This window comes from Musa acuminata, chromosome BXJ3-3, assembly GCF_036884655.1.
Source record: "Musa acuminata AAA Group cultivar baxijiao chromosome BXJ3-3, Cavendish_Baxijiao_AAA, whole genome shotgun sequence".
NCBI lineage: Eukaryota > Viridiplantae > Streptophyta > Magnoliopsida > Zingiberales > Musaceae > Musa > Musa acuminata.
The window spans coordinates 39,571,740-39,593,161 of record NC_088351.1 but is presented as its reverse complement, the minus strand read 5'-3'; the positions used below and the strand labels follow the sequence as shown (position 1 = coordinate 39,593,161).

The window sequence follows — 21,422 nt, the reverse complement described above, 5'->3', positions numbered from 1 at the left end:
AATGGAGTTAAATATTTTACTTTTATGATTATAGATATTTTAATATAATTTTTTTAAATTTAGAAATCAAGATATTATAAAATTCTAACTACATGGGGTACTTTGTAATTAGCCTTCTCTAAGTAGATGAGTTTTTTTTTTTTTTTAGTATCATGCATATTCAACTCATTTAAGATGAATTAGGATACTTGTTGATTAATATTGAAAATAATAAAATTGAAAATAGATACTTACTGTTAGTATTTAGGCAACTTGGAGTATTTTAGATCAATAACCAAAGTCGTGGGTGTTTTAGTAAACCAACCTATTTTGGATGATCAAAGCAAGAAAAAACAAAGTACAAATAAAAAATAGGCAGCCAGATAAGACTTGGTATGAGTTTGAGTAATGGATAGTTATCGGTAGAAGAGAGAGGCTAAGATTAATAGCTACCTACGTATTGATATTGCTAATTATTCTATAACGTTTGGTATTATTGGGCTTCAAGTGATGCTTGGCGACTCCATTGTTAGGATAGTGTGGGGACGGAACGGTATTTAGAAAAGCACTCGAATACAACGTAACACGCTAAAACCGCATACCGGAACGTCCCGTTATGAAGTTTCGGGCCTCTTCTGGGTCCTTCCATTATTCACTTCTAGAACCTTCAATCCTCGTACTCATCACAGCCAAAACCGTCGTTTGCCTTTCTGTTCCGTCTGCCTAACCGTTCCGCTCGTTTCTCGTTCGCCCCACAGAGAGAGAGAGAGAGAGAGAGAGAGAGAGAGAGAGGCAGTGGGAATGGCGGACGAGCAGCAACTGCGGCACGTGGAGAGCATCGCCAAGAGGCCTCGCGTCGTCTCCCTCCTCGCCTCCGAGATCCGTAACCTTGAAACCGAGGTCATCATGTTCTTCTTCCACCGCGGATGACATCCTAGAGTTGGGGTTTCAATCGATTTCCCTGTTTCTTTCTTCGTCGATTCTTGTTGGTCTTAGCGTTCTTGGCGATCGGTTTTAGGTTTTTTCCCCAGGGTTATATTTTCTTGTTCTTGACTCCCGTCTACTCGTCATTTCAGTTTGTTGCGCTGCTTTTCGGTCGGTTCTTGTTGTTCTTATCGGCGAAACAAGATCTACCATGCCGATTTGGTTATTTAGCATTGTCTGTCTCCTCTTGACACTATCCTTCCGTGATCGATGATCTCTAACCCATTTTTTCTCCTTTTCTGTCGGTTCTTGTTGTTCTTTTCGTTCTGCGAAACAAGTTTTACCACTCCGAATTGGTTGTTGAGCATTGCCTGTCTTCTCCTGACTCCGTCCTTTCGTTATCGGTGATCTCTAACCCATTTTTTCTCCTCTTTTGATTCTTGCCGTTCCTATCGTTCTGCGGCACTATTTTTTCCCCGCCGATTTGGTTGTGTGCAGTGTCTTTCTTCTCCTGACACCCTCCTTTGTGATCGATGATCTCTAACCCATTTGTTCACCTTTTCTTTTGATTCTTGCTGTTCTTATCGTTCTGAGGAACTATATTTACCACGCCGTTTTGGTCATTCTGCATTGTCTTTCTTCTCACCTTTTTTCTTATGATTCTTGTTGTTCTTAGGTTTCTGCGTAGTAGTTTTACTCGCTGACTTGGATATTGTGCATTGTTCCCTTCTATCATCATAGGTTGATCTCTAATCCATCTTCCTCCTTTTCTTTCGATTCTCGTCGTTCTTAGTGTTATACAGAACTAATCTTACCATACAGCTTTATTTATTTCGTATCTCTTACGATTAGGGCTTCAGTTGCATTCCCCTCTTTCTTAAATCAATTCTTGTTGTTCTTGACGTTATGCGGAACGACGCTTCTCGATCATCTTGCATTGTTTTTCCCTGGTTCCATTATCAAGATAAATCGATCATACATATGGCCCTCTTTCAAGATTTATTTCCAAATTCACTGACGTCGTAATGCCGTTTTCAATTATTAGCGGTTGATTTTTTGTGAAACTTTATCTTTAATCGGTAATCAATATGCAGTTGTCTGTGGTTAGAGCAGCGTAAGTGGCAGCGACTGCTTTCAACAGTTACATCCCACTTGGATCATTCAGCTGAGATCAAGACAACGAGAAGAAGATCAAGGCATGTTTCTATAAATGTTACCCTACTAATTCTACTCCTAAAGAATATATTGCCTCAGATGACACGATTGTATGACAAATTTCTTGAAAAATAAGGCCCCAAACATATATAACTCAGAACTGACCTATTTTAGACTTGTATTAAGGCCTAACTGCTCCAAGGGGATGAATAGAAGAACATAGGGGAAAGAAGAGGAGAGTATACTTGAGAAATAGAATAGGAAGACAATGAAAACCTGACGATTTCTATTTGGTCAAATAATTAAATGCCGCTTGTAGAAATTATCTTTGTATTTCATGCGAGCCTTGTCATCTTTGTTTGGTAATCCCAGATCCTTGTCAACTATAAAAATAGGCAACATATTACAACATTAGAATCAATCTAAAGAACACTACTAAAAACAACTATCATGGCATGACCCATTATCTGATGGGATAATTGGCCCAAATGATCTATTAATTTCATTAAGTCTGAACCATTGACACAAAATATTTAAGATCAAGTTAACAATAAGATACTTATCGAACTTTTATAAATCATTCTAAATCTTAGCTAACTTCTTGTGTGGAATTAAATCGAGGTGGTACATGGTCAAATGATTCTCATCTGAATTACATTGAAATACAATAAATAATTGATCATGGCTAATAACTTGTATTATTGATCTTGATTACAGAAGATTAAAATTTTAGTGGCCTTCTTTAGGAGCATGCAGATCTGATGTTGTGAAGTATTTGGGCTAATAAAATGCTTAGATGCATCGAAATGGACATGTTATAACTCACTCCCTTAGGAATTGGGATCCCCACTCTCTAGTCCTGTCAGAACACTTTTTTAGCCATTATGGATTAGCAAGCCTCAAATGCTTGCAGAGATCCTTAGATTGATATCTTGTTCTTTTCCATTGAAATCTTATTTCTTGTGCTTCGTTCACCAAATAAACGGATTATGATTGGTGAATTAATGTGAATCAATATGTTAGATTTGTATCTTATTGCTATCTTTTTGTGTTTCAGTCAAGAAGCCTTGTCGTTATTATATTTCTTATTCAGAATTCTGTCGTGATTTTGTATCATTGTTACTTTATTGTTCTAATTCTTCTGAGTTCTGATGTCTTTTTTTTCCATATGTTTCTTTAAGGTGTCAATGAAGAGAAAGGTGGAGACAATTTTCAAGCCAATGTATGTGGACATCAAATTTCATGATATTCAGGGAAAGAATTATTGATGTGCCATAGCAAAATTAAAGAAGGAAATAGTCCCTGAGAAATGTAAGGTGGTAGTTAAGCCCACAATAGTGATATCATTACACTCTTGAAAGCTTCAACGGGAAACTGGCTGGATGTTCACTTTAAGGAAGACAAGGTAATTACATATATATGTATATATATATATACATATATATGTATATATATATATATATACATATATATGTATATATATATATACATATATATGTATATATATATATACATATATATGTATATATATATATACATATATATGTATATATATATATACATATATATATATATACATATATATATATACATATATATATATACATATATATATATACATATATATGTATGTATATATCAGATTTTTGAATTATTTTATATATTCAGATTTCTCTACTCAGCTTGGTTTAACATGTATGCGTCCTTGTCATCCTACTGTTATCTCCGGTCTGCTCTCCCGTATTCGTTATTTTTAGAGATTTGTGAATTTCTATGGGTTAGTTGATATTCAAAATTCTTGCACACACTTCACGTTCCTCAAACTCGGAGAACTTTATTGGATTAGTTCCTTCCAAGCAACTTTTTTTATTTTGGATAATGAACTATTCCTTGTGGTCAGCGAGTTCTTTTGTATGTTCTCTGTACAAGCACAATATTTGGTTAGTTTCTTCTTACATCTTCTGAAATGGATGCTAGTGAAGTCTCTCTAAATTTATGGCTTTATTGGGTTTGACAAAATGTCCCTGAGTGTATCTCTATTTTCCAGGACTACATCTGAGTACTTGTTTCGAGTACTCAATTTCAAGTACTTGTTTCAAGTACTCATTTCACTTACTTGTTTCCCGGACCTCAACTGTGTGCATATAGGTCAGTTCCACATGAATGGTTTCTATTTCTCTTTTAATGTTAACCGGTTTAATGGACCTCAACTGTTTCTTTTTTTTATTGTCAAATCATTCCTAAGAAAATATTTTTGGAATTCAAATGATAACCGATTCATGCTGAGTTATTTTTCTACCGAATCTCGATGGAAAGGTGAGCTTTCCTGTTTATTTTGACGCCCAAAGGATGGGGAATTTTTTTATTTTTTTATTAAAAATATTATAATAATCAAATTAATAAAATTATTGTAATTAATACTTTGGAATTTTTATTAATTACTTTGGAATTCAAATGATAAAATGTTACTAATTAATACGAAAAAGTTAAAAACAATATTAATAACCATTATATAATTATATAATTATATCAAATTAATTAATATGATATTAATTTTTTTAATTTAAAAATATTTTTTAATTGCATCAATATTCAATCAACTCCTTGAATTCGGAGCGAGCGTTCTAGTCGACTTCGCATCCACCTGAGCGCCCGCACGGCCCACGCCAAAAGCAACAGCTCCGCCATTCTTACCTGAGCGCCCGCATGCACAGCTTCCCTTTCGCGGCAGGTTTCCACTGGAGATCCCTAGTTAGGAATGTGGACACGTAAGCATGTTTACGTGTTCATAAGAAAAAAAAGGACATATTAAAAAGTTAAAAGTTTCAACTTTCCAACCACTCTATGTTTTAGGTGCTAAAAAAGCTTTCAACTCATTGCCAATTCAGAAATGACATGAGTTGACTGGTAATCTTTCATGCATGCAGACACGAAACAATACGACAAGAAATAATACATTTAAAGTTGAGGTCTCACAAAAAATTGATGACACTCAGTTCTAAAACTTGGTTCCAGATTCAATGCCTCATCCAAAATATTCCCTGGTTAGAGTTTTCATTACCAATGTTCTACAAAGAAATGAACTTCAAATCATCAGTAATGCTGTGTCGATTCATAGCCTCTATAAATAACTGCATTATTCTGGATGTAGCATAACGATGCTGTCCAGCAGAATCGTGCTGACATTGAGTTCTAATATTCTCAGTTTCGATTATTGAAGTTTATATAGAGATTGCTAAGACTTAAAAGGCAAGTTCCCCATGACTTTGTGAGTTTAGAATGACAAGGTAAAATATATTTAAGCCCTAGTTAACAAGAGCAAGCCTATCTAATCATATAAACTACGATATCTAGATAAGGTGGTCAATATAATCTATTGTGTCAATAAAAATATTTAAAATATTAAGTTGAAATCTTTAATTTTATAAATATACAATAGCATTAAAAAGTTAAAGTATATTTTGAAAAAATATAAATTAATATTTTATATTTTAAATGAGATTAAATAGAGTTTTAGCAATAAAAAATTCTTAGCTTAAAATATATTTTAGAAGATTTCAAATAAGATTAGATAGAGTTGTAGAGATTAAGATTCTGTAAATTTATTTTTAAAGAAGTTTAATAAAGGTTTTCTTTTCCGTCTTGATTTCTTCTTTTCTATTTGGTTTGATATGAGCTAATAATACCTTTTGTTCAAGTGATCCTTCCTTTTTCACAAATAGCCACTGAAAAATAAGAACCTTACTAACTTTGGCCTACGTGCTAAAATGTTGGATCTAATAACTATATTGGCCAAAATATAGTTATCACATTCATTTTACTCTCATCAACCTTGGCTCGACGACCATGATATATCCATGTTCTTTGTCCGTCTTACCCTTGTCGAACAACAACATGGACAAGATAATTAATACAAAAGAAAACCTTGTACTTCAATCAAAATTCCAAATCAGTTATTTGCTCAGTTGTAGGATGCAAGGGGATCGGGTATGGTTCGTCTCTCGTTGAGTTGTATATGATTGACTAAGAACTTTCAAACCCAACTAAACTCATCGAGTAATTGTATCATTAAACAAACTCAAATGTAACTCACAGAAACTCATTTAGCAGAGTTATCTAACTCATTTAAAGTATAAAACAACCCGCTAAGACCAGAGTTATCTAACTCATTTAGCAGAGAGGTTAGGTTAGGATAGGTTGGGTTGGGACAAAAAGGTCAGAATAGAACACTTGTGACATACCTAAACCGTCAAAAACCTCACACCTGTCACGAGATCAACCTAATAATTGAGTGATTTACATTTTCACCCCATTTATAGGACCAAAATAATTTACCCAACATAATTTACCCAAATATACATTGGGTTAATTTGGGCACGATCAAATCAACTTTCTTAGACTCGATCATGTCCGATTCGATAGTTAGTAATCACGCCATGTAACCAAACCATTATAAGCTCAACTTGAATCCGCTAAAATAACTTGTGTGTTTAAGTCGGTTTTGATGGTTGATACATGAATGAATGCTCACCCCTACTAACATTTGATCTCTAAGAACTTTTTCTACATCTATGCAATCAGGAAATAAAACTACTGCCAGGTGATGTGTTTCTTACCGTGTTTCTTGAACCCTCTCTGAAATAGCTCCTGCCCATGGTTGAATCTTCTGCTCCTATGATCATCAATAGGAAGAAAGAAACAAATGAATATATCGAACGCTAAGACCCACGATCCAAGAAATGCAACAGACTCGAACAATATCAACCCACACAAGAAGGGCAGGAGGGATGAGAGACCCACCAAACTGTTGCCCCCAACTGCTCATAAACAGCCAGGTCGGATGAGGATTTGACGCCCCCATCGGCAGTGACGGAACCGTCGGCGCGACTCGCGCAATGATTCGATCCAGAATTGGAGTCCTCTTCCTCCTTCCGCAGATTTATAGAACAGATTGAGATCGTAAAACAAATAGAAAAAGAATCAAGAAACCATCAAGTAACGTAAAAAATGTTTCGGTATCGGAGAAACACGAGCAACAGATCAAGAAAACAGCAAGAACTAATCAATGTTCACAGAAACCCTAGAGACGAAGAAAAACCGATCGAAACTAGAGCTTCTCAAACAAAGAGTAGAATCAAGAACCACAGATGATAGAATAGATTGTGATCCCTAAACAAATAAAACAGAACAAGAAACCGTCACGGAAAGCCAAAAAGGTATACGAGATCAGGGAGACACAAGAAATCAAGAGAACAGCAAGAACCAGATCAATATTAAGAAATCCGGAAATCGAAAAGAAACCGATCGGAACTAGAGCTTGTATGTCGAAGAAAACGAATCGAGAAGTCAGAAACGAGTTGAGATGGGCCCGAAGCTTTACAGGATCAGAGAGACACAAGCAAGAAATTAAAGGAAACACATCAGGGACTGACCAATATCCACAGAAACCATGGAAACGAAGAGAAACCGATCGGAAATGGAGCTTGTACATCGAAGAAAAAGAATCGAGAAGCCAGAAACGAGTCAAGATGGGCCAAAAGGTTTACGGGATCAGAGAGGCACAAGCAAGGAATCAAGGAAACAGCAGCAGGAACCGACACATGATCAGAGAAACCCTAGATTCGAAGAGAAACCAATCGGGCCCAGAGCTTCTAGAACAAAAAAACGAATCAAGAAGTCAGAATCGAGTCAAGATCGACTTCACCTCGCGAGGCGTGGCTCGTCTCTCCCATCAGTCCGCCTCGGAGACGGCTCTCTCCGGAGAGAGGGATCGACGCTGGCGGTGGAGGAGATCGGGGAGATTCCCGTCTCCTCGCGCCTCGCCCTCACGAAGGGGCGGAACGTCTCACACTCCATTCATTCACATTTATTTATATTCCGGTATTAGCGCAAATCTAAAAGCAAATTTGAAAGAGAAGGCGCGCGCACTCGGCTATCTGCGATCGCATGCAAAAACTGCCTTCGATCCAGCTGTCATGATCGGAAAAGTGAAATTAGACGATTAGGACCAAATTCAATTAATATATCTTAATCCAACTTAAGCGATGAATGAATGCTCCGAAATATTTTGTGAATAATAATCTTAAATTCATTAATAAACACCGATGCACATAATTAAAACAACACTATCTTTCTCTTTCTCACGCATCCGACACGTGCTATCTTTATCATTCTTTGTGGGATAGTATGGACATAGGTGATATGAAATGGATTCACAAATGTCGTCTTATCCAACTTGGGCCGATGAAATAAGTTGAGCTAAATGGGCTCTGGGCCTCGGCCTGACATGAGTCGCGCAGTCCTAAGTTGTCTTCCGATAGCAACCTTTTCTACTATATATTTGCCCCCTACTGTACGATTCATATTAATAATTGACATGCTGCTACGAGTTCAACGATGCTTATCGTTATCATTACGCGTAAGGAACTCGAAAAGCCCAATGGACGAGCCACGGAGCTCGAGGAAGTTTTGGGGAGAAGACTTTGAGTCCTTTAGGAAATGCTTTTGAGAGGGGGGAAGGGGAAGGGGGAGGGGGAGGGGGAGGCAGGGACACCAAAACATTATCCTGTAAAAAAGGTCAGCGAGTGTACGTGGAGCAGCTGCACGGCATGCAGCAGTAGCAGTCGGCGACAAAGCTAAACGCAGCAGCGGAGGAGAGGATGGGAAGGGCATCAAAGTTGGGTGATCTCAGAGGTCAAGTCACGCTGGGGGAGTGCAGTGGCAGGTTCACGTGGGCTTCAGCGAGCTCAGGGGTGAGTTCCAGGTCCGGGGATGGATAATTAAGCGAGAGCTGCGCCTGTGTCTTCCATGGTCGCGCAGAGGGCAGCTCTCATGTGCCATGGGCCCTGCGAGCCATTGATTCCATGTACCGGAAACAGCACCCCTCCAAGGTTGTGTTGTGGCCAACGGTCTCAAGGAGGTCCTCTGACACCCCATGCTTCCCCGTGTCCAAACCTAACTTCTACTACCTCTGACCCCTCCTGCAGCTGCTGCCATATGTATTACTCTCGCTCCTCTCGACGATGGCCGCCTTGCTTCTCTGCTGCTGGGTTTCCACATCTCGAGCTTTCTGGATTCACTCCCATCTACTTCATTAATCCTAAACTACCAGTTGGAGGGTGTCATCGTTTCATATCTCATCAATAAATGTCTGCAGAACGTGGGAAGTGGATGAAGTTCTAATTGATGGTGGAAGCGGAGAGAATCCCAGGCTCTTGGGATTCGCCACCGGGCTAAGCTCTTCCCTGCTGATCACAGAGCTCTTAATGGCGTTCTTCGGGAGTACATGCCCATCACATGCAGGAGTTATCGTCGCCTACGATGGAGTACTCGTGGTTCTCCACCACTTGTGTCGTCGAACCACATATTGCAGAAGGATTCAGCGAGTCAGTGACAAGGACTAGCTTTTAAGATGGTAACGGGAGGAAGGAGACCGGGGTGGCAACACAAAGGACGTACTTGGATTGGATAGATAAGACTAAGGGATAAATATATATGTATATATATATTCGCCGAACTCATCTTAATTAGATGCGCATCATGTACATTTTGGCTCACTGCTGGTCGATTGCATGAGACAAAAAGGGAACGTTTAAGTGACACGACGAACGCACAAAACCTTTCTCACTGCCACAGTAACATTAATTGCTTTCCCTTTATCGCCATCGTTGAGACACTTCACGCACTGACAGTAAATTAAGGCTCTTTGACCGACTAGATCTCCGCTATCCCATACATAAATGCCAAAACGAAAACCCTTCTTTTCTTCTTTGCACAGATGATCTATCATCGTGTCTACAGTCTGTTGAATGATCACCAACAGCATTCAAAGAGTCGAGAAAACAATTGTTGGCTTCTTTTTCTTATGACGTAGATGTATGGTCATTATCATCAGGAAATAGTATTGTTATTTCTGGGAAGGACCGGCTTCGGATACAGTAAGTCAGAGGCAAACGAACCCAATAAATGACATCAAAGTAACAAGGAACAAACCAGCAAACATAATAATGTATAAGGAGAACAATGATAAGGTTTTGTGCTGGAACTTGTACTTTCAGACATAGGGTTCTTCGTTTGTGCCTGACGAATTCATACTCCTTTTGCGAGATACAATACCCATATCACAACTCGAGTGTCAAGTGAAGAATACGTCTGGCTGTATTTGCCAATAGAACAGTACAAGTACCGAGTAATAGACTTTGATCGATGGAAAGTCATGCAACGAAATAATGTTGACTTTGATTCCCTTTCGAATACCATATATTCGACACTTTCTACTTCTCATCATCAGCGGTAAGTTGCATGGGATAATTTACTCCCATGCATTCATGCAGTTCAATAACCTGTGGGCCAAAAATCTCCCGGACGCTATTTTTTTAGTCCTAACTTACCACTGCCATGTGATCTCCAGCAGAGATACGTAAAGATATTGAGAAAATTTCGAGCCCAGTCCGGATGATGTACCAGTTTCTGGATGGGATTTCAGAAACTAAGACTTGCACCGCTGTAGCAGTACTTGTAGAGGACTATCTCAAACAGTGACAGCAGATCGAGGCTGTAGAAAGATATGGCGGAAGGCAAAGCTTCAAGATGACCCTTTTAACATTCGTGTTCTTCATGGTGATGGAAGGTGATTTGTACATGACTACACGAAGCAAAGACAGTGCACCAAAACAGAGCAGAGAAAAGGTGATGGTGAAAGGGTTACAGACGAGGAAGAAGCCTTCTTTGGTTACCATTTTTGGTTAGAGAACACGGGATAATTCCCTCCCCCCCGCCCCCCAGAAACAGTGAGGTCTATAGTCTTTGGTCATCAGCGACCTCTCGCTTCTCGAACAGCCCAAGCCTGTTATCAGCCAGCCTTGATTTGTAGGTAGCCTTCTTGTACTCATCCCATGTGAACTCATTGTACAGGCTGTGCTCCCCCTCTCCCATCAACTGTGGCAATGGAGCAATCTTCTCTGCTAAGGGTGGCCCAAAGAAGTAGATCATGGAGACCCTGGACTCCCAGCCACTGGCCACCACCCTATGCTTCACGCTCCTGAATCTCCCATTTGTCAGAACCTACATCCACCAGCCATGCCAAAAAATCATGTACCGCACCGCTTAGTTGCAGAAGGAAGCCCGTGGATACAAAAATTAAATTCATCTACCTGGGTTAAATCATGACAAGTAGCTATAACAGTAAGATGATGAAGTATATAACGACATCAGAGAAGCACTGGAGCACTGTTCTTGGTGTAAAAGACGATGCAAGTTCTTCGTAAAAGATACAGAGCACTGACATAGCACTATTCGCTTTCTACCAGACAGATAGGCTTGTTCATGGTTTAAAGGGATGGGTTTCTTGACATTAAGATGAAGCAAATCAGTCCAAACACAAAGGAGGAATGTTTGAGTGGTCACCTGCAAGGAATCACCGACGTTGATGAAGAAGGACTCTTCGTCCGGAGGAACGGAGACCCAGCTCCCGTCCTTGAGTGATATCTGCAAGCCGGTGCTATTGTTTGATCTCAAAACAGATATGACCTGTGGATCTGTGTGCTCTCCAAAGCCGGTCAAGCCGTAATTGTAACCTCGGAGCACCGGGCATGGAGGATAGTGGTTGAGCCTAAAGATTCCGTCACTGTTCTCATCCATGACAAGCCTACTGATGACGTCTCTGGGCTCGATATCTAACCCTTCCGCCATCAGTTCAAGCACCTTGGAAGCCAACTTCCTGACGGCTGCCAGGTATTCCTTCAAAGCAGAGCTGCAACGTATTCCACCAACCAAACAGGAAGCGTAAGAAAGCAGTTTCCGCCACCAACCATATGCTAACCTATGTAGACGAGGGAGGAAGATACAAAGGTGCAAACACCTATGGGAATTCATTCGCAAGCAATGCAGCTGGAGTCCTACCTAAAAGAGCATGCGGCGGGCTCTCGAAGAAAGTCCATGAACGTGTAAGACAATGGCTTGGAGGCGACGGCGAAGAGAAGGTACTCCAACCACCCGATGTCGCCATTAGCGCCGATCTTTCTATTTCCATAACCAAAAGGATCGGGCGGCCCAGACCTCTCCTTCTCCACCGAAGACAGGGAGAAGAACTTCACAGCCTCCGCCTCCAGTCTCTGCATGAGCTCCACGGGAATCCCGTGGTCGGTGACCTTGAGGAACCCAAACTCTTCGCAGGCCTCGACGACGGACGCTGCAGCGTCGGGCTTCGAGAGGTCGATGACGGGAACGCAAGGCGAGCAGGCGATAACTTTCGGCGATCTAAGGAGCGAGATTTGATCCAGTCCTGGGTTGGACAAGACGACCATGGTCGCAGGGAAACAGAGCAGAACAGAGAGGGGATGGAGTTCCAAGGGGACCGCCGTGTAGTAGAGTTGCATGTGAGGCGGTGGGCTTCGTAGCCCCTTTATATAGACGCGAGGCCACCTAAAAAAACATGGTGATTGATACAAGTACCAGATTGATCGATTGATTGATTGATCCAAATCAAGGGTGATGGGTGTAACCACGAGTCTGGGTGGTCAATGGACCCGAATCCGATCTGGCATCTCGGGTATTAAACACGCGTTTTAGATCCAATAAGTTCATCCTACCGAGTGAACGATCCCACGCGTACACGTGGTGATGCGCTTTTGCATCCAAAAGGCGATGTGCTACGAGCGGCGGATCTGTGGCGAGCTCGACCAGAATCGGATTCCCGATCGTTTTCTTCGTCCACCATGCGAAGTATATGCGTCGGCAAATGTGGCTCGTCCAATTCTCATCTCCTGTGAAGACCTGAGTCGACCACGTCGGCCCAAATGTGACCCATACAATGAGTTACATGGACATCCTCGTTCGAGCCTCACAGACCACAGCTCAGGCGGTCAACGCCAATATGATTGACCAGAACAAGCTCTGGACAATATTAGTGGGGGATTGACCGACCACTATGCGTAGGGGCCTTTGGAGTCGGCGTTTCTCCCATGCAGACGATGGAAGGTCGACAGAATTAGATTGGCCTCTTGACGAAGGCTTCACAAGTGGGGACTGCGAAAAGTTTATGCCTCAACTAATGGAGGAGATGGATAATAAACATCAGACGATTTAGGTGATGGATAGCAGATGTGAACAGTGCTGTGTTCGGACGATCAATGCTCGGATATTGAATGCTAAAACGAAGAGCGACGGGTTCAAAGGTCCCCAGCAACTTCTCAGGAGTCGACGCAGTCACTTATATGCTGATGTTTGCCTATAAACCTCTGTATCCATCCAAAATATAGATAAAAATGACCTAAAAGGATTTTAATATATTTATCATCATAAAACGCTTTTAAATAAAGCAAATTAATTCGACTGGAATTCAACTCTCGATTATATCCAACTGATGGAGATTATATATAAGGACGAGTACGGCAGATTTTAGGTTCTGAAAGGTATGTGTGTTTGTGTGTGTGTGTGTGTCTCTCACTCTCTCTCTCTGTCTCTCTCTCTCTCTCTCTCTATCTATCTCTATATATATATATATATATATATATATATTTGCTTAGCAAAAGACTCAGGTTTCAAATGCATCGATCGTCACTGTTGTGGGAGCATATATGAGCAAATCAATAATTTATAAGGTGGAAAGTAGGACGAGATCGTTTTCTTGTCCAAAGTTATTTTGGGCACCCGACTGGTCATCAAAACTCAGCAACCAAAAAACTACTGCTTTAGCCCCTGGATTTAGAGAGAGCGAGAGAGAATGTTTTCTCTCGGTTAACCAAGGAACTTCTCAAGAACAAATTCACCTGCTGTCGGTGAGGTAGACCTCCGTCTGCCCCCAGCGTCGGGTGCTTCTTCCGCCCACTGTAAGACCTGAAGAGTACTTCAGATGCGTGTCCCAGGAATTCCCATCTCTGGATTAGTGTCTCTCTCAGAGAATATCTGACGCATGGACCTCACATCTCTCTCCTTCGGTAAGTAGGAAAGCCAAACACTAATATTCCTGCCTTATTTCTGTCAATTTCATGCTTTTTCGGCCAGAGGAGACCCAAACAGTAATACCGACACATTCTTTCTATTGGCTGACCGCATGCTGTTGTTTTTGCTGTGTATGCAGATGCATATGCTTGGGATGGATCTTTGTCCGGCCTATTTGTTGGTCATAAAATCATGATGGATTGCTAATAACATTAATCGAATAAAGTTTCTGTTCGTATCAACTTGAAATGGGATAGGTTTTGGAGCTCGATTGATGGGTTATATCCCAGCCATCGAGATGCTTCGTGCAATGGAACATCGGTTTGTTTAGAACCAGTCGAGCAGTACGTACACAGATGACGAGCATGAAGGTACCATCATGAGATGTAATCGTCACCATACCAAAAACATTTAGGTTTTCTTTTTTCCTTTTAAAGGGAAAATTAAGAAGACTTCGTGTCCTTTCACGAGGAGGAGAGCTGCGTGAGCTGACCAAAACAACATGACTAGTAGGACGTGCATGCATGTCCCAGCTCAGTACGTGGTGCAGGGACTAACTGAGCCCTTTGACTTAATGCCACAGGATCGTAATCTTATCCATACCAGAAGCAGCACAGCGGAAGGAAAGGATCGATGCTCCAGTTCAGAAGCGTGCATGAATCTGTCACAAAAACGACATCGGTGCTTCGCTTCAATGGATGCATGATCGAATGCGGGTTGAATCATGGAAACTCAGTCCAAACGACAGCACAGCAAATAAAAGTGAACGAAACCCCCACCTGGAGGGGGAGAAAAGGAGAAGATAAGGTGCATGCATGCGTTGCTGCTGCAGTATGGCTTGGGGGGACGTCGGAAGATGTGGTCAATGCCATGGACGATCTGTACGTGTCCTTTCCAGCTCTATCTGTTAGAACTTCTGCTGCTCTTTAGCGTAGGAGATTAGTTTTTCCCCACACCTTTCCTTCATTTTATCTCCTTTCTTTTTCCCCGAAAGTGAATTTTGATGGCTCTGATATTAGTACACTGCATTTGGTGGGATTATGAGAGCAATAATTTGCTGTAGAGTGGACCCAGCATCGCCGCATACAATAATGAGGTTCTTCCAATTAACATAAACTGCATTGAATTATTGTGTTCATCTGCTGAGCATACCAGACAGCGATAATCTGCAAGAAAGTGGCCGCACAAGAGTGGCTGAATGTGATTATGTCGAGTTAAGGAATCCGTCATTTTGCATCATAGTGCATGCAAAATGACATATTCCTAACATGCGATAACACCATGTCATCAGCCGACATGGTGTTACCGCATGTGAGGCATAGTCACAGCAACAGTTTAAAGATATAAGAATCAAATTATGATAAATATCTACCAAAGACCAGCCAAATTAATTAGAGTACAAGTAAGACAAGTTGCTCGTTACATTTATCTCTTCTTTATATCATGCTCGGATAAAGTACATGCAATGCCCAGCTTTTAGATCCCAGTACATCTTCCGGATCATGCGGCTGTAAACTCCATGATATCGGAGGTGTTACGACTCCTATCGGTCAATAGTGCGGAATCTTCTTGTGGAGGTACGAAGCCGACCAACTCAGAGCAAGTTGCAATTCTAACGCCCAACTTGGTTGGTGAGCTACAGGTGTTCAAGGCAAATCTTTTCGACGTAGACCCTCTCATGCAAGTGGCGCGCAGCTTGGCCACCAGAGAGAGAGAGAGAGAGAGAGAGAGACTCTGTGGAAAGGATATCATTGTGAGACAACTTGTTTGAGATATCTATCTTGTCATCCATGGTGAGGAGAGCTGATGGTTCTTGGGAGTGCGTGGATAAGGGTCTCAGAGAGTAGTGGCCATTGCCTGAGACAAGAGTTGGAGGAAGTGAGAGTTGGCAAGGGGCGATTGGGAGGCAGACTTTTCCGGTGGGTGTCGAGAGATCGCTCTCGGATCTGCAACTACAATTATGGTGTACGGAGATCTGAAGGGAGTAGTGAGCTGATAAGGCTAAAAGATTCAAGATGACACCGAGGATAAGGATCGCAAAAGCCAAAGCAGGAGCAGTTGGTGGTGATCTCGTGGGGAGGCCGCGCTTGCTTTGTGAACACCGAGGTAGAAACGGAACGGAGGATCACGGTACGCCGTCGCATCGGACGGTGATATGAAGCGATCGGTGAGGTGGGGCGCAGCCAAATGGACCCGCGAAGTGTGACGTGAACCCTGAAGCATTCCATGTACAGTGGCTGGCGATCGAATGTGGTGGTATCGGATTGGTTCCACCAAGGATCCAATAAACTAACAGAAGAGTTGAACCGGATGATATTAAAACGGTTCAGGTTGTTGAGAGTTTAGGCCCGGCCCATTTGGAAACATCGGTGAACCCTCCCGGGCCGTGCGTTGTCCAATGGGACGATCACCTGTGCTTCGTGATCGATGATCACCAGGATCAACGGACAGATCGTTTCTCTCATCTATTTTATCTCGCCAGGCTTGCTTGACTCGATATACTCCTCACATCCATCAAGAGAGCTGCTCGAATCCGAACACACATGATCAAAAGCTAAAAGATTAACAGATTCACGTAGGATCTCATGGTTTGTAATGTGGTATGCTGTAGTTCATGAGTGTATTACTTACTGATTGTACAACATTAGATGTATAGTTTAGTAGGACTTAAACCAAAGTGGAGCTCTACATATCACGTGTTATCCTTCATCTTAAATAGACACATTAGACATATCACATGATTCAGGCAGCCTGGTAGAAACAACCAATCAAATGGTCCAACAGATATGGGATTACCCTGTGCTCTGTTGCCATGGAGTTATGAAGGTCCAATTTATGAACACAGGACTCCATCGATGCCCAGGTTCGTGACAAGCTTCCACGAACAAAACCATTTCATATTATAATGGCTGCAAATATATAATGACATTACAGTTGGAAGAAATGGTTTCTCCAGACCTTCATACTATCCATAATAATACTATCATCAGTAAAAGCAAAACTAAGAAGCAGGTTGCAAACTTGTGCTCTTTGTGCTACCTCCAAAGACGTCAACTTCAGATAACCTCGCAGCATTGCACACGAAAACGTAGTAATTACCTCAAACACATGGCAGGAGAGCCTTTGGGCTTCAGGCCACAACCATAATGACTGCCACGACCAGACCTAGGAGAGACGCAATCCAACTGGACTTCACGGCCGGCGATCCGGAGATCCCCCACACCCTCACCTCGTCGACCACCGGCCCGCAGAGCGAACTCCGATCGTCGCTCCTCGTGTTGTAGTACACGCTGTAGAAGGCGATGCGCGTCCGCTCGGCCCGCGCCGTGAAGGTGATGTTGGCCGGCTGGTGGGTGGCGTTGCCCGTGGGCGAGTAGTGGAAGTTCTGCGCCTGGTCCCCGGCGAAGGCCATCACCGCCAGAGGCGTCTGGCACGAGTCGCCGGCGGCCCCTACCGTGAAGGTAAGGTTGTACTGCTTTTCAGGGGTGGTCTCCACCATCTGGGAGATGATCCCTTCCTTGCCGGATAACAGCTCGATGGCGCGCTTCCCCTGGGGGACGTCGAAGTGGTAGGAGTCGACGTAGCGCACGGCGCGGTTGGACTCAACCATCCAGCCGGAGAGGGCGGACGTCTCCTCGTCGAGGTTCGTGGGGAGGAGGACCCCGAGGCTCGCATTGGGGAACATCCATGGGCCTTCCTCGAAGTCGCCATTCACGACGGCGTTGTCTGCAACGTCGTGACCAAAGCACGATCACCCATCTATGCGCATACAGAGGCGTGCAGAAGGAAGCAGGGGAATCGGATCATACAGCACCTTCGGGTCGATCGGGAGTGAAGAGTTTCTTGATGGCGATGTTGTCGATGATGGGGCCGCAGGTGGGGTCGTCCTCCATGCCCGGGTTCTTGAAGCTGAGCTTCGACACCGCCCCGTCCTCGGCCTGCGCCTGGAACGCCCAGGCGTAGGCGTCCCACCCCTCGACGCTGTAGAGCGTCTGCAGGTCCACCGTCTGCGTCGCCGGCCACACCGACACGTTCAGCGACTCCAGCTGCGCGCACGTCCGCGCCGCGCTGAACGTCACCGCGTACGTCGACCCCTTCTCCAGCTGCAGCTCCTGCGATATTTCCGCGTCGTTCCCCAGCCGCACCGCGTGCACCCCTGCGTCCACATTGTCCACTCCACAGTCACCTCATTCACTGATCATTCCAATAATAATATCGTAGACCGCAAGCTTGTGAAACAGAGACAGGATTCTCTAACACGACTGACACTGTGTCAGCGCGGAAAGGAAATCCTCAGGTTCAATTAAGAACTCAACTCGACAAGGAACGTGATCCCGCTTGGTGCCGTGTCTGACCTGATGATTCTATTGGCAATGCATGTCCTTATCTGTATAATGTTCTCGCATGAGAAGTGGAACTTAAGCTAATAAAGAGTGACGGCCATGGGAAAAGATGGATGCTTTAGGAACTCGAGAAAGGGAGTGGACCGGTGTCATAGGGAAAAAGGATTCGGAGCACTGTTCAGGGAAAACACTAAAAGCAGAGATGAGACCGGGCAAAAGAAACCAGGGGCACTGTAGCTCTGTTACCTTCGGGGACTATAAGTATCATGCCACCTTGCTTTTGCCCAGACTCCACCAGCTCCACCGTGCCATTGATGGTCCACCCGGGCAGGGAAGCGACTCCTTCCCCCAGGCCGCTACCGGAGGCCCCGCCTGCTGGCACCGTCTCGAAGGCCCCGTTGTTAACCAAACCTACAGTACGAGTGATCACAGCGTCATTATTCCCATCGAGATGAGTAAAAGCAAAGCAAAAACAAACACTCAAGGGCACAGGTTTATAGACACGAGCAACTGTGGCCGTGAAAGAGGGCATCGGAAGCAGGTCCAACGTTTGTGACAGGAAGGGGCAGCCAAAGGCTGCTGCTCCATCTCCGTCGGCGTCTGATCCCTTCCCCTTTTCACAGTGCTCGGAGTTCTAACCCAAACCTCGGGTCAATCGGCAACCAAGATAAAACAAGCAGGTAAGGTAGACCTGTGTCAGCACATGGGCGATTGGGCCCCCCATTTCTCACGCGACCGCCGTGAGAGCTTCCCACTCCCGCACAGTGAATCGATTCATCTCACCATCAAAATCTTGTATGAGTATTTTGTTTGGTAGGGTGTTGATCTAGTGATATTATTACTCCACATAATTCCGTGGGATCATGCGGTCCCAATCTAATAATGAATGCACATGAAGGTAATAAGTTGGCGTAACACACGCGCGAGACAACGCAACACCCGAATTGATTTAGCATCAAAGGTACGGAAAAGCGAGAGGCAAAAGGAAAAGAGCACTGCTATGATTTCTGTACTAAATGGGATGATAGCGACGGAAGGTAGGAAGAGAAAGAGCTATCTAAAATATTTGTTGGGGGCGTCAACATAGTCTTCTGAAAGCAATCTGACCTGACCTGATGACTAGTTTAGTTCTAACACGATGTAGACAATCGATCTGATTAAGTAGACCCATATAGTTTAGTTCTAACTCTCGACCTCAGCGATCTTAGGATGCCGAGCACCTTTCACCGTGGACGCCGCGCTGTGGATTTCTACGGGGACTCTGATCGATTACGACACGCAAACTACTTCCATGTGGATGAAGCAGTCGGGAGTAGGGTTTAGGAGAGGCGTCTCCTTTCGCTGCCATGGTCGTTTTCGAGCTTTCCTTCTCCGGGAGTCACTGTTATCATCTTTTTCTTCTAACGACTGACTCTAAAGGAATCCTGAGAAGAGGCTGCTTCCCGGCTCAGCAGAGTCTAGGAGAAAGAAGAAGCAACTCCAGAGCACAGATTATTCGTAAAAGAAACAAACAGCATCAAAGAGCAGCATAAGACATAGCGATCTCACAAATGCTTCTCTAAGAATGCAAGAGGCAGGAGATGTTCCTTAACGGAAACCCCAAGAAAGAAGGCCCGATGTAGCGGAAGGCTAAGGAGGCGTACCATCTTCTAGTGCAGCTGCAGCACGCCGAGCGAAGAGGAGGAGGAGGAGGAGGGCACCGAGAGGAGGAAGCCAAGCGCGTTGAGTGGCAGAGCGAGCCATCTCCGACTCAGGAACAGGAGGCGAGCGAGTTTTCCCCCCCCTTTCCCTCTTCCAAGGACACAGTCACACACTCTCTCAGTGGGCCGTTTACCACTCCCTCCGCTTTTATCGCTGATTCCCTTTGTTTTGTTTTTGGCTCCATTCACACTATTTTATTGCTGGAAAAGCAAAAGCAGAGGCGTTAATTTTGCTTCATATCTTCCTGCTGTGTGTGTGTGTGTTTTTAATCTTGAAAGCAACAAACAGTAAGAACACAGAGAGAGAGAGAGAGAGAGAGAGAGAGAGGAATTATGGAGTGCACTGTTATCCTATCTTTCCGCGTTTTGCGTACTGAGTGCCCTCCTCCGCTTTCTGACCGGCATCCATTCGAGGGTTGCTTTTGTTTTACTTTGTATAATTGTTTCTTAGCTTCTCATTTGGACAAAATGTCTCTGCTACACTTCATTTTAAGAAAGACTCAAACCCGTGACTAGCGTCTTGACATGACAGTGATGCTTTTGAGAACATACGAAACATGTAAATGAGCCCATTTATCAACACCCTTTTGTTAGAAAGGCTGATCATGTCATCCAAGAACATACCGTCATGTCTCCGAGAGGATGCATGTGCTGATCATCAAAACAAAATGGGAATCAGATAATACTTTCAGTGTCAACACGTATAAATAATCTTTAAAAGCCCGTAATTAACTTAGTGATCGAGTACGAAGAAGAGGCATGTAAGTCTCTCTGCGTGTAGGTTAGGGGTGAAGGGTGCATAGCCCAATGGTCTAGCTTAATAAAAGCTCACACACGTAGGTCATACATAGGTGCAGACTCTCTTCCTTTATGGGTTCCACGGGCAATAATGCTGCTGCGGTGGATTCCAACATCGTAAAGTCCACATGCTCCCTATACATCAAGTCATTTCATCAGCTCTGCAGAGTATTGAAAGTGGTAGTCATGGTGGCAGCTATTGGGCCCTTGTTGGCAATCTAATGGGCCTGGCCCAGTCTCTCTCTCTCTCTCTCTCTCTCTCTCTCTCCAGCTGCAGACTTGCACTGCCTGGGCGTGCCTTCCTGTCAATCTGATCCACGTTCACCCCATGATAGTCTTATGATGCATTCTAATAACTATCCACATCCAAAGAATAAATACCTCTCAGATCTACTTTTGTTAAGAGGGTCAATAGTCGAGACATGTAAATTATGTGCCAATGGTGTTCTCATGTTACCAGTCTACAGGACCAGAGTACGGACCTTTTGTTTCGTTGTGGCTGATGAACCTCTCCATGGAGAGAAAAATGTAGCCATATTTTCTTCATGGTAGAGAAGCAAGGCAGGTAGATGCACCATTTAAT

General features: G+C 43.4%; 2 protein-coding genes and 2 long non-coding RNA genes across 4 annotated transcripts; 1 reads left to right on the top strand and 3 right to left on the bottom strand.

Moving 5' to 3' along the window:
• Nucleotides 1-672: 672 nt before the first annotated feature.
• On the top strand, nt 673-3,459 carry LOC135632462 (uncharacterized). The gene is made up of 3 exons (XR_010494709.1): nt 673-879; nt 1,998-2,099; nt 3,240-3,459. It is a non-coding gene; the product is annotated as an uncharacterized LOC135632462 (long non-coding RNA).
• A 3,137-nt stretch (nt 3,460-6,596) lies between these two features.
• On the bottom strand, nt 6,597-7,893 carry LOC135633364 (uncharacterized). The gene is made up of 3 exons (XR_010494981.1): nt 7,763-7,893; nt 6,859-6,986; nt 6,597-6,730 (listed from the first exon to the last, which is right to left on the bottom strand). It is a non-coding gene; the product is annotated as an uncharacterized LOC135633364 (long non-coding RNA).
• Nucleotides 7,894-10,641: 2,748 nt separating this feature from the next.
• Nucleotides 10,642-12,412, bottom strand: LOC103980046 (gibberellin 2-beta-dioxygenase 3-like). Its single transcript, XM_009396329.3, has 3 exons — nt 11,959-12,412; nt 11,464-11,809; nt 10,642-11,121 (listed from the first exon to the last, which is right to left on the bottom strand). The coding sequence occupies exons 1-3, from the start codon at nt 12,360-12,362 to the stop codon at nt 10,855-10,857; spliced, it is 1,017 nt and encodes a 338-aa protein (XP_009394604.2). The 5' UTR covers nt 12,363-12,412; the 3' UTR covers nt 10,642-10,854.
• A 4,467-nt stretch (nt 12,413-16,879) lies between these two features.
• LOC135632461 (protein BIIDXI-like) lies at nt 16,880-20,161 on the bottom strand. Its single transcript, XM_065141062.1, has 4 exons — nt 19,985-20,161; nt 18,588-18,752; nt 17,813-18,154; nt 16,880-17,724 (listed from the first exon to the last, which is right to left on the bottom strand). Exons 1-4 carry the CDS (start codon nt 20,082-20,084, stop codon nt 17,129-17,131), a joined length of 1,203 nt encoding a protein of 400 aa, XP_064997134.1. The 5' UTR covers nt 20,085-20,161; the 3' UTR covers nt 16,880-17,128.
• Between the last annotated feature and the right edge of the window lie 1,261 nt (nt 20,162-21,422).